The sequence below is a fragment of the Euphorbia lathyris genome, chromosome 3 (assembly GCF_963576675.1).
Source record: "Euphorbia lathyris chromosome 3, ddEupLath1.1, whole genome shotgun sequence".
NCBI lineage: Eukaryota > Viridiplantae > Streptophyta > Magnoliopsida > Malpighiales > Euphorbiaceae > Euphorbia > Euphorbia lathyris.
The window spans coordinates 23264860-23278419 of NC_088912.1; the positions used below are offsets into that span (position 1 = coordinate 23264860).

Here is a 13560-nt window from a genome sequence, read left to right on the forward strand (position 1 = left end):
TGTTTGGGTAATCAAAATTTAGTAAAAAGGATCAAAAGATTATGCCCTTTCTTCGAGTCCATCATCTTTAGACATGTCTACAGAGAGCAGAACAGGGTTGCTGACCGCCTGGCTGCAGAGGGCCATGCGAGGATGCTGGGGGTCTCAACATTCTCGCTTCCTCCAGACTTCCCCCGTTCTTACTCTCATATGATCTTGTGGGGGTTAGCTTTCCTAGGCTAATCCCGGGTTAGTTGGTTGGGTTTTTTGTTTTTTCTTTTCATGTTCCTACCAAAAAAAATAAAAAATAAAAAAGTGATTGATAGGATTCGAACACAACCTTGTGTATAAAAAGATGCATCTTAAACCATTAAACCATTAGAAAAAATTTAACAAAAATTGCAAAGCTCTTCATATAAAGCTTTTACATTGAAGCAGTCAACTTAAAACTGAAGCTAAAGGACAAGGATAATAGTGTAAAAGGGATATGGTAAGATACCCTTAACGTTTACCGCGAGAAGTAATTTTACCCCAACGTGTAAAATGATGCAATTTTACCTCTAACGTTGGTAGCGAAAAATAATTTTACTCCTAACGTTGTTAAGTTTGGTCAATTTGAGAAATAACCTAACCAAAAAAAAAAAATTTTGAGAAATAATTTACTAACCTGGCTTCTCGATCATGAATCTTGGCATCTTGACATTAAAATTTCACATATGACTCATTTTTATCACTCATTAGTAATAAATCATAAGCTTATGATTAGATGTGAAAAAAACTTAAAAAAACTTAAAAAAAAATATACTTGTCTATTGTACGAGTTGGATAAAAAAATTTCAAAAAAGTTCATCGAATTTATAAATATTAATCTTTAATTCTATTATTAAATCAACTTTTTCAAGTACTATTGCACCATATTTTGAAGGAAAAATTGCTCCGTTACGGTATTTTTACACCTCTATCTCTCGTTTAAATATAAACCTTTTGCGTTGTAGTGAGGCTAACAAGAGATTAGGGCTACTAAAGCTACGTTCCCTAACCTGAACTGAGCAAGAACTCGTTGAAGGATTGCAGAATCCTGAATTTCACAAAGGTGCAATCCTGAATTTCACAAAGGGTGCTTAATTCACTGAATGGTCTATCGAACAAAATCAGTGAATTAAGCATCCTTGTGAAATTCATTCTTGTGCCCGCCCCTTATGATTGTCGTCAGGAAGTTTGGCCGTCACCGTTCAACAAGTTGTTGCTCGATTTGAATGATCTTTGATTGTTAATAGAACGAAACTTGAAGGAGGTTTCTGTTGCGGCGCTCAAGAGACGGTTTGTTTGGATTAATTTAATTTCCTGTTCTGTTTTATTAGCCAATATGAAAAAAATGCAAATAGGCCCCTGTTCTGTTCTTCTGAATCGAACTTGTGTTTCTGTAAACAATGGTATTATCATATATCAGCTATTGCAAACTTGAATTCATTGATTCCGTCATTGCTTATTTGCTCTTAATAGGTTTAGATCAGTTCAAAGTGTACTATTTCATGTGTATAAGTACATTTACTGCAAATAATCTTATTGCGTGTGTTTCTTCTATATTAAATTTATGAATTTCAGATATTATTATAAAGGGATAAGCTATCAAAACATGCCTATTGTTTTTGGTGAAGTATCAATGGTTTTTGGTGAAGTATCAATATAGGTTTAACCTTAAAAAAGTATCAATTTAGGGTTATCAATTTAGAGCTTGATAACGGATTGGACACATCATTCTTATTACTCCACAATTGACATTACTTTAACGGAGTAATATCAATGACAGTGTCTCGTTCGGTTATGAATATGAAGGCCTAAATTGGTACTTTTTTAAAGTTAAGCTTATATTGGTGCTATTTTGTACTGGTGCTATTTTGTACGTGGAGCCTAAATTGATACTTCCCCAAAAACCATAGGCCTATTTTGGTACCTTATCCCTATTGTAGATGGCATTTGACATAAGGGCTAGAATCATAAAATAAATTCCATGTTAATTCATTGTAATTTAATTGATGAAGGTCAGGTATATTATAAATAATCAAGGATGGGAATGTTGCACAACAGCCACTGAATTCAGCTCTTCAACATATTATCCTATTTTCTTAATGACAAATGCATATAATTTAATACATTCTTTTGTTATTTCAATGGTTGCATTTTCTGCTTTCTCATGGGATTGCTCTACTTGGATATTGTTTCTTCAAGAGTAGTAACAGAGATCACATGAGTCGCTGGGGTCATGGACTATGGTAAGTTTAGAGCTTAGATATAAGAAATAACTTATCAATAAAATTTAACCCATGGAATAAGATCAATTTATTCTATTCGTTACCATAGGAAACATCTTTGGCCATCAATGTTGATCTTCTATGTCTCTCTGTGTGTGTGAGAACATTGTCTGTGTTCTTTAATGGCTCTGAGGAAATGAATCCATGAGCTTAGATATTATTTCTTATTAATAACGTTTGTCTTGGAAATCCTAGACCAGAGAGCTTTGTTGCGGGCTGCCGATGGAAGTCTGGTATTCATTTTGCCTTTTACTGTATCCTCATGTATTTTATTAGCATATCCATCTTTCTGAACCTAGAGGGCGAGCCTTGGCGCAACGGTAAACGTTGTTGTCGTGTGACCAAGAGGTCACGGGGCGTAGTGCGACCGGGCCGCCCTTTTTTTTATATTTTTTTATCCATCTTTCTGAACCTCCACTTCTTGTAGATCTGCAGATTGAGAGAGGGATTGGGCATAACAAATAATGTGGCTGAATATAGAGCTGTGATTTTAGGATTGAAATGTGCTCTTGAAAAGGGCTATACAAAAATTCGTGTTCAAGGTGACTCCAAACTTGTCTGTTTGCAGGTTAGTTTGTCTTTTAAAGTCTACCTGATCCCCTCTCTGTTTCCTTTTCTTTCCTTCTCACTCTCTTCCTCGTCCTTTTCTCCTTTTCTCCTTTTCTGAATTACCATATGTTACTCGTAACTTGTTGCTTGAAGTTCAATTTCACTTGTCGTAATATATGTGCAGTGCACGCAATATTGCATTTATATAGTTCTTCTCTCTAATTTTTTGTTATTGTGAAATTATTTGTGGCTTTGTTTAGATGCTGAGATACTGCCGGAACATGAATATCGCTTACTGATTAGAACAATCATCACCATCACCGCAGATTAAGCAGCTCTGTTACAATATTTTCGTAAAATATACAGGGGGGTAAGTGACCTCCTGTGGGGAAAGTTCTAAACATGGAAAACATGATGTACTTGTAAGTCATTCTTACTGGAAATCTGTAATATGATTTCGCTTATCTTTTAATTTTAAAAGGTAGCCTGCTTCTATAGTAATATTGTTGAAATTTCTTTCTTGAAATTTACATTGTGGATGAAACAGAAATTGCAGAACACCTTAGGGCAAGATGATTGACAGGGGCTTATGAATGTCACTTGAATCAATCTGAGCAGATATTGTGAAGATATGGCATGATATATTTTGTACTGAATCAACACCAATGCTTAAGCTCTTGATGACCTGCGATCTAAATACTGCCTCAAGTTATTACACGTTTTGATGCCATTCTTCTCTGTTTCTCCTGTGTTATACTCAATGCCTCAACCTGTATTTTGTGCAGTTTTAATGTTCTTTTACTACAGTTGAATTAATTGGGTTTACTTCTTACCATCAATTCTACAATTGTCTGTGGATGGCATGATTTATTTGTAAGATAATGCATATAAGTTGTTTGCTTTTCAGTCTGAGTGCAATTTCTCTGGTTCAAGATTCAGCCTTAACTATTTGTGGAAAATACAGATCCTGAACATTGGATATATTAATAGGGATCTTTTACAATATAACCAAATTAAATTTCCCATTTGATTATTTGCATTCAAAAGTTCTGTCCTTCCACCGGATTAACCTCTTTTTAAAAGCAAATTGCTTGAACTAATAAATGTTTCATTATGCTTTTTACTCGTTTAGGCTTGCCTGATTGCTTTCACATTTTCATTGCAGGAACAAACTTGAACTCAGATGTATCTTCAAAAACCCCATCTACAATTTCCTTGTTAGGTATGAATCTCTTTTCTAAAGGTACACTGGCATAGTAGGGTGAAGTTTGGTTACCGTTGCCGTTATGGATACATGATAATCATCAAATCTTGAAAGATGGGGAACTAAATTAGGAGCTCTAGACATAACATCTTGTGAACCTCACTCATATCATAGAGTATAGAAGAGAATAGATTAAGGAAATTGATACTTTTACTCATGAAATTACTTGTAGGGAATTAGCACCTAAGTGAAATATGTCGTCAATCGGATATGCTTTACAAAAGCAAACTGAATACCAAAGAAGAAATCCCGAATTTTAGACTTGCTATGTGTAGATTGAAAGCATTAATGTTAAGATTTTGTGGAACTGCTCTACTATAAATATTGCCACACCTGGTCTATTTTAATTTCAAGACCTAAAGTTTTTCTCCTCGCATTCTTGTTTCCTAGTAATATTTTCATTAAAAAATGAAAGACACTACCCGTGATTATCATTTTTCTTTATACATGTTCTAAAGAGAGTGTCATTGTCTTCCATTTTGGTATTTAGCACTCTCCGAATACAAAATGGAAGAGAATCACAATCTCTCTTTAGAACATGTATAAAGTATAAAGATAATCACCTTCTCGGGTAGTGTCTTTGATTTTTGAATGGAAGTATTAGTAACAGAAAAAAGGGCTTCAAGAAAAGAGGAAACAAGAATGTGAGGAGAAAAACTTTAGGTCTTGTGATTGAAATAGCTTTTTGGTGTGGCAGTATTTATTGCAGAGCAGTTCCACAAAATCTTAACATTAATGCTTTTAATCTAAACATAGCAAGTCTAAAATTTGGTATTCATTTTTCCTAATTTCTCTTTTACCTGCTGCAATTCGGAGAATCATAAGGTCTGAAAATGATTCCACAAGTCTGAATTTCACTAAGTGTATGTAGTTAATTCATTGATTTTCTTCAATAGATCCTTCTTCCTTCTCTTACTGAATCATTGGCTGTTAAGGCAAGTTTTACCTTATTTCTTGTCATTTCTTTTCCTAGAATAAAATTAAGTGAGTTTCAGTTTTCTTTCGGTGTGTGTTTTTGGTCGGGGACCATTCTATTTATACAGGGGGATGTTATTGGGATGATTATCATTTAATATACAAGCCTATGATACCCATATTTTGGTTGACATTTTTTATATATATGAATATGATGATAATATAATATTTTTATATGTTAAAAATACCAAGATATGAGTATCATAATCTTGTATATTAAATGATAATTATCCCAATAACAACCCTGGTATAAATAGAATGCTATCCGACTCGAAACACACGCTCAAAGAAAACTTCCATTTTCTGAAATTCACATAGTTTTATTCTAGGAAAAGAAATGACAAGAAAGAAGTTGAAACTTGCCTTGATAGCTAATGATTCAGTAAGAAAAGCAACATTCAAGAAAAGGAAGAAGCGTCTATTAAAAGAAATCAGTGAATTTTCTTATGTATAAAACTATTGTCTGAAGATAAGGTTGTTAATTGCATTTGCTTAGGTATAAAAATATTGTGTGAAGATACGTTTATTATCATTTGTACTTTATTAGGTCGATCTAATAAGTTCAGTCAATTTCTTTCCTTTTTTAAAGCTAATTTGTCTAATTTAGACTGAATATAAAATTTGAGTACAAGGAACTATGTTGTCTATCTTTCATGATACTGTTTTTGATTTGATTTGCTATTTTTTTTAGCACTCAATGTTCCTTAATTTTATCTAGTATTTACTGCAAGCAAATCTTGGTTTCAACAATCTCCTTTTAAGTTTACAAAATACTGCTTATATGCTTGTACACTTACGTGCAAGTGACGGGGAAAAGATAAGTTACATTGTGGATGGAAAGGAAATTGGGTAAGTTGATTGACAGGGACTTGACTACATTCTGAACAGATATGGGATGAAATATTTTGTACAGAATCAACACCAATCGAGTATGCTGAAATTCTTGATGACATGCTATCTAAATACTGCCTCAAGTTAATACAGGTTTATGTAAATAAACTTTTTGATGCCATTCTTCTCTGTGTTATACTCAATGCCTCAACCTGTATTTTGTTCAGTTTTAATGTTCTTTTACTACAGTTGAATAAAATGGGTTTACTTCTTATCATCAATTCTATAATGGTCTTTGAATCTGTCTTAGTTGCTATACTACTTATTCTGATCTAATCTTATCACATAAAGCCATCTCAATATTTATATTTTTTCAAATCTAACTATGCCACAAGTTGCTCATCACACTCAATGGCTTTGGTACTGTTGTTACTATTACCATTCAAAGTCTATTTCTGGGCGCACTCTGTTCGATAGGACTTGATTGCTTTTACAATCACCTAATCTTATTTGATCTAATTGACAGGAACATGTTAGTATGAACTAGGCCCTACACTGAAATGATTTCCATCTTATGGGACCTAATTCAAATTATCTATCTTCTTGATATGCTAAGCTTTTGTGTGCAAATAGCAATCCTGCTAAATTACCTGGCTTCAGTTACAGACAAAACTGATATTGTTTACAGATGTTTTTCAATTGATCTTTCTTGCTCAAACTTGCTGCTGCAATTCGGATATGCTTTACAAAATCTGTTTGCTTTACTTATTTAGATAGAATAAGGTGCAAAAATATCACTAACGTTTACCGCCAGGAACAATTTTACCCCAGACGCCTAAAACGGTGAAATTTTTACCCCTAGGCAGCCAAGAGCAATTTTACCCCTAACATTGGCAAGTTGGATCAACTTCAAACATTATTATAAAACACATTTTGTTTCTTATTCTACACCAATTGCATGTCATGTCAGTTTGTTTTAAAAAAAAAGATTTCCTATTTTCTGTGATTTAATAATAAATTGGGGATTAATATTTATAAATTCGGTGAAATGTTTTTAATTTTTTTATCCAACTCGTACAAAAGACAGTATATTTTTTATTTTTAATTTTTTTCACGTCTAATCATATATTTAATCTGTTATAAAATAACTCACATGTGAAATGTAAATGACAAGATTCATGACCGAGAAGACAATTTGATGAATTATTTTTCAAATTGATCCGATTTGCCAACGTTAGGGGGTAAAATTGATCTTGGCTGCCAATGTTAGGGATAAAATTGCACCATTTTAGACGTTAGGGGTAAAATTGCTGCTGGCCCTAAACGTTTAGGGGGTATTTTTGCACCTTATCCCTATTTAGATTTACCAACTCGCAGCATGTTTCTGTCAACTAGATCAGACTAATGACGAGAGTGTATGGACGTTGTTGAAGCCTCTTATATGGTTGCTGACAAGATATATAAGATTAATTTGGAGGTGTATGAAAATGTTGTATTTCAAACGAATTGGCTACACCTTAAAAGGAATCTCCTTTATTGTTCCGTTCTTTCAAATGCTAATCTGCTTGTGCTTGGTTGGCTTTAGCAGAATGTGTTTAAAGGCCATGTACTTACGAGCTCATTTTGTCAACCTGATGGGTACTTTTGGGATGAATACTCGACTTCAAAGTCAATTGCTGAGCTCTAAAGTAAAAGATAAATTTGAATAACTGCTTATTTTCCCAGGTATTGAAGTTAATTCTTGTGATCTGATTGGGTTTTGTTTTTTCCAGGTTGCCATTGACTCTGGTTTTCCCTTATCCAAAAGTTGCCTCAAAGGGTTGCCGAAGAGCTTGGGCAAGATTTGAAACAAATGATTGTTCGACATTCAGTCCTAACAGTTGTTCATGCTTGCATCAAGTAAGTTTTTCAACACTAGAAAAAAAGAGTGTAGCTTATATGGCAATTTGGTTCTCTCTGTGTAGAATGTCTAAGATGAACCAAAATATGCATAAAGGAATTCTGGAATTAATCAGGCATGCAAGTGGAACTAGTTATTTATTTCATTAAATTGGCTTAATACATCGTTTGCCCCTGAACTTGTCCTAAAAGCTTGATTGTCTCCCTGAACTTTCAAAATGTGCCGATAGCCTCCTGAACTTGCATAAAATGTTTAGTAAGCCCCCTGAACTTAAGTAAAATGTAATCAATTAATCACTCGGCTGTAAAAAAAGTAAGTTAAATGCGGAAGATGTGTTGCACGTGTCTTAGAATGTTATTACATAATTCAGAAAATAGATTAAAACATATTAAAAAAAGTTCTTGTTCAATTATAAAACTTTTTCTTCTCTAATATTAGAATCGCATACCATGATCTTGGTCGTTTTACTTTTTTTTAAGATGCGTGCAACATATCTTCCGCATTTAACTTACTTTTTTACAACCGAGTGATTAATTGATTACATTTGACGCAAGATCAGGGAGCTAACTGAACATTTTATGCAAGTTCAGGGAGCTATCGGGACATTTTGAAATTTCAGGGGGCCAATCAAGCTTTTTGAACAAGTTCAAGGGGCAAATGATATATTAAGCCCATTAAATTTATAGTTGGCATTACATTAGGTAGCTGTGAACATCACTTCGTAGCAATTTTATATGTCCTCGTGTTTATATAGTGTTGTGGTAATTGTTATCCAAGCTCATCTGTTTTAATGATTCAACAAACAACATTTCCTCGTCAATACTATTATCTAAGTATATATTATTTTTTACTTCGTTTAATCAAAGTGTTATGTTACATATTCAATTTAAGGGTTTTAAATTGAGAATTTAATTTAAAGGTTTTGATTTGAGAATTTAATTTTAGAAAATTAGTATTCAACTTAGAAAATTAAATATGTTTATGTTTTTTTTTATGTTTGACACTTTCAATTTTATAATCTACACACCAAAACGAAGAAATTCTATCATATTGTAGGTTAAATTTTTTTCCACGGTCCGTCAAATTGAGGATTTAATTTAGAGGCTTTGATTTGAAAATTTAATTTAGGGATTTTAATGTATGATTATGTTGGACACTTTTAATTTTATAGTCAACATCCAAAATCGAATTTGTTTTATTATACTGTAGGCTAAAAAATTTTGCTTGAAAAACTACCCTAACCACAGTCTTAAAATTAGCTCTCGGGTATGAAATCTTGGCTTCGCAACTAAAACACGACATTTACTTTAAATTAATTCTAAACACTTCAAATTATATGATTATATCCAACCTCTTGTAGTTAGAATTGGATTAGAAGCATAAAGTGTACATGGAAAGTAAAGCTAGTTATATAATACACCAACAAAAAAGCACATCAATACTATTTATGATGGAGATTTTTATGTCCATCTATCATGGGGTCGGTGCCGGTGCCAGTGATGACTGAGACTGAGACTTGCTATGGTCAATTGGTGCAGGGACAGGGACGGGGATGGTGGATACATTACTACCCTTTAGAATTGTCATTTCTACGTATTTCCTTCCGATCAAACCACACGAAATAGCCTGACTCGGTATATGATGAACACGGTGAACTGCTTCTGCGAAAATAACACCCATGCCCAAATGCAAATGTGGCTCAATATGGCAATGGAATGCCCAAACTCCTGGATTATCAGCTACAAATCTCAATGCAGTCCATCCATGAGGGAATACCACTATTGTATTTCTCAATGGTGGGTTCTTTCTATTGAATTTCGCCTCATCTTTCTCCGTAAATTTCCCTTCTCCGTATCCTAATACCCAAAAATCGTGGCCGTGCAAGTGCCATGGATGAACCTCACTTGTATCTTTATTAATCATGTTAGCATTTTGAAGTATAACATCAACTACAGTCATATATCCAAGCTCGTAAACCCCATTTCCGACTGTTGTATTAGGGTTCAGTGGTGGCTTCATCACATCATAATTATATGGGAAATTCTCCGGCGGACTTGTTTGATCAAAAGCATCTCGCACACCGTACTTTATGGCACCTAAGTACGGAGTTGCGGGTAATACAAGGGAAACATTGTTGATAGCCCATTTCGTAAAACCGTTCATCGTATTTTGCGTGTTTAGTAGGATGATCCGACGATGATATTTACTCGGAGGCCGTGGAGTTCGATCCCGAGCAACAATTTTATTAGAAAACATTTTGGCACGGGCATAGTCATTCCATTTCGGAGCACTAGAGGGGGATAAGAAATGTTCGTCAACATGAACACCTTTATAATTTAAAATGGTAATAGCCGGGCTAGTCTTGGAATCCCTTGCTACTTGGGTTATGGAAATTGCGTAATTGCGTGGCTTATGGTTGGTAGTAAGTAGCACAGAGTAGCTTTCACCCGAATAGATGTACAAATCATCCGTATCGAATTCCTTCACATAATTCCCATCTGCTTCTACCACTCGCATTTTGTGACCCTGCAAATCAAAACATTGTTGATTGTGAAGATGGAAGTTAATTCATTTAGATTAATATCAGTTTGTTTCTATTTTTTGAAACTGTAACAGCAAACCGCTAACAGAAACAAACCAGACTAAATAAAGAAGTTAATAAATGTGCTTACAGCAATGGCTAAGTTGAGAGAAGCAAGGGTGGTGGTACTAGCAATTCTTAGCCTGTAAGTCTTGTTTGGTTCGACTTTGAGGATTGCACGTGTGCATTGCAACTGGCACGTGAGAGAAGGTTTGCTATATTCTGTGGAATTGTATTGTCCTCTTCCATTTATTAGAAGGCTCTGAAAATTCATTCAAAAAATAAAGTTCCAAAATTAATGAAGCAAGATCATTGATAATATTTAAACGTTGTACATTCCATTATATAAGACATTATAAAAAGTAAATATTTTTCCAAAACATAAGTCAATCTAGTTTTTTTTAAAAATTTAGTTTAGTTTTTTGGTTTAAGTATTGATTTTTTTTTGTCTTAGTATATGTTTTTTAACATTTCAACACTCATTCTCCAACCATGGGAGAGCGATTTTTTTTAAGTTAACTAATGTAAATTCATTAATTTGACTATATATTAATTGTATTTCTTAATTTGCTTGAAACACTTTGGAATGACTTATATAATGAAATCGGGAGAATACTTATTTCTTCTACACTTAATTTTCAATTTTATGAACAATATCTAAGTCTGATTTATTAAACGCAACCTAGACAGACTGGATATATTTTCGAATATGTGAACAGGTCTAACCTCAAACTATGAAATACCCCACACTTGGTGGTTTAATTTATATAAATTGATTCTATTACTTTGAATGGAAAGTTACAAAAATAACTCTTGTGGTTTAACCGATTTGTAAATACAATCCTCGTGTTTTAAAAGTGACAATATATTAGTAGAGAATGTACAAACTATTAACACCGTTAGAAAATTCTAATCTGGAAATTTTTAGTCAAATAATCAAAAGGTATTTTTGTCATTCCAATTTTTTAATTTTTATTTTACTATTTTTAACCAATTTCATCGTCATCTCTGTCTCTCTTCTCTCTCCCCATTTGCTTTTTCTCTCCTTGTTTCTTTTCTTTCTCTTTCTCTTTCGAAATTTATGATTCAGGGAAAGCTATAACTAAGCACACGAAACTCATCAAACTCTACAAAACAAGAGAAAAAATAAATCTTAATAATAATAATAAAACCTTTTAACTGAGTTTCCTCAATTTTTTTTTGGCTCTTCAATAGAATCAATATAGTTTAATATTAAGTTTAAGTATCAGTTTAGTCCTTCAATTTGGTATCTAGGATCGAATCAATCTAAAATAACACATGTTGCTGTCATATGATTGACATTTATTTAAGATGTATCAGTAACCTGTCATTTTATTCTCAAATTTTGATATCAAATTTAATTTCGAATGAAATTGATGTTAGTATCAAACTTTAAGTAACAAATTGATCCTTATAATTCCCATGTGTTTGAAAGATGAGCAAAAATAAAATGACCTGAGGTTCACCAATCCAACGCATGGGATTGGAGGAAAGGCGGACTTCTTGGTGATGGGAACTTTGGTGCCACCAATCACTCAATAAAAGGTTGATTTCATCATCATAAGGGAATGACTCACTCTTTCCTTCTGCCACGTCTACAATCACAAACCCATAGAGTCCCGCAGATCTTTGCATTCCATAATGCCCATGGTAAAAGTATGTTCCTGCCTGCACCATATATATACTATTAACCTCATTTTGATGACCCGTTTTGTCAATTTTTTAAAAAACTGTGAGGATGGAGAAGTTTTATTCCGGGCGAGGATCAGTACTTCTACTCAGATAATATTAGATTAATAATTGGATTAACGTGGTATCATTAGAATAGATAAACTAAATTTTGTAGCTAAAGTTTAAGAATAATATTTTTATCACTATCCTCTTAGAGCATCTCTACTGAACGATTATTTTAATTCTTAAGTCAAAATTTAAGGAGAAAGAGTTAAAATCAATTCCAACAATTCTCAGTGTTCTAAGAGCCTTCTCATCATCTCTGTTAATAGAGAGTCTCTCCACCTGTTAGTTACTGTTTCCTTATTTCATTTTTTTATTAATAATTTATTATTGAAGAGTCTTTCATTTCACTATTGGTAAATATAACAATAACTAATAATTTTAATAATAAAATAATAAATAAGGAGTGAATACGAAAAGTATTGTTGAAGATGATATGTTTTAATCACTAAGAATTAATTATTTATATTATTTCTAAAAAGTGCACTAATAATATTAGAGATGCTCTTATACCCTTTAAAAATAACTAATTAAAGATTACAAGACGATATCAAAAGAAGTTATTAACTAGATCGAGTGCAATAAACATACATTAAGCTCAATTATAATTACATAAATTGAATTTCTAGTTTGTAACGAACATTATTAATTTCGGTTAAAAATTTGTGACATTTCATAAAGGAGAAGGGAGTAAAAATTAACCTTGTCAAGTGTGAACCTATAAGTAAAAGTTTCTCCTGGATTTATCGCACATTGTGATATCGAAGCTGTGCCATCCGCCCAGGGCGTACCTTTCTGTTCAAAAAGAGAATATTTTCTTAATATACACACAGTAACGGTTGAACAAACAAATCCTAAAATTAACAGAACAAACTCAAACCTGTTGGATTCCGTGCCAATGAATAACAACACCTTCAGTATGTAGCTTGTTAGTGACATCAATATGAACGGTATCACCGGCTCTTGCCCGGATAGTGGGACCAGGGAACTCGCCATTGATTCCGATAACAACGTTTTCAACACAATCTGGACACCAGAACATATACTCAATGTCCCATTTGTAATAATGTCTGTACTTGAAACATGATGTTTTGTTGAAAGAGAAAAAGAGAAGAATGAAAGTTAGTATTGAAGAAGAAGAGATGATTGTTTTCATGGTGTTGAAGTTGTCTGTGTAATAGTCTTACACATCATATATTTATACTACCAAAAAACATGTTAGCTCATCACCATTTCTTTGGCTCCTTCTAAAATACATGTTCTCCTTATAATAATTAAATACAAGCCCGTGGTTTTGCGGATTTGTAAATGAGTGCTTGTGGTTTTTTTATGCTGTAAAAAGAGGATTGGTGTGTTTGTGGTTAGAAGAACGAACGACTTTTAGATTGACACTGTCAGTTTAATGTTAACGATC

The 13560-nt window shown here is 33.2% G+C and overlaps 1 protein-coding gene and 1 long non-coding RNA gene across 5 annotated transcripts; one reads left to right on the plus strand and one right to left on the minus strand.

The window, feature by feature from the left end:
* The first annotated feature begins 2206 nt into the window (after positions 1 to 2206).
* On the plus strand, positions 2207 to 8560 carry LOC136221967 (uncharacterized). 4 transcript variants are annotated; one of them, XR_010685423.1, is made up of 4 exons: positions 2207 to 2859; positions 3101 to 4062; positions 5968 to 7598; positions 7683 to 8560. It is a non-coding gene; the product is annotated as an uncharacterized lncRNA (long non-coding RNA). The 4 variants fall into 4 exon arrangements; XR_010685422.1 differs by having other exon boundaries at positions 3101 to 3548; positions 4006 to 7598; XR_010685424.1 differs by having other exon boundaries at positions 3101 to 3262; positions 4006 to 7598.
* Positions 8561 to 9085: 525 nt separating this feature from the next.
* Positions 9086 to 13383, minus strand: LOC136221802 (L-ascorbate oxidase-like). Its single transcript, XM_066009228.1, has 5 exons — positions 13027 to 13383; positions 12849 to 12941; positions 11868 to 12080; positions 10483 to 10653; positions 9086 to 10336 (listed from the first exon to the last, which is right to left on the minus strand). Exons 1-5 carry the CDS (start codon positions 13300 to 13302, stop codon positions 9284 to 9286), a joined length of 1806 nt encoding a protein of 601 aa, XP_065865300.1. The 5' UTR covers positions 13303 to 13383; the 3' UTR covers positions 9086 to 9283.
* Positions 13384 to 13560: the final 177 nt, after the last annotated feature.

Coding starts and splice junctions, on each gene's coding strand:
- LOC136221802 (XM_066009228.1), bottom strand. CDS start 13,302: ATGAAAACAATCATCTCTTCTTCTTCAATACTAACTTTCATTCTTCTC. Junction 12,081..12,848: donor ATAGGTTCACACTTGACAAG/GTTAATTTTTAC, acceptor TATATGGTGCAG/GCAGGAACATACTTTTACCA. Junction 10,654..11,867: donor GTTGGATTGGTGAACCTCAG/GTCATTTTATTT, acceptor ATGAATTTTCAG/AGCCTTCTAATAAATGGAAG.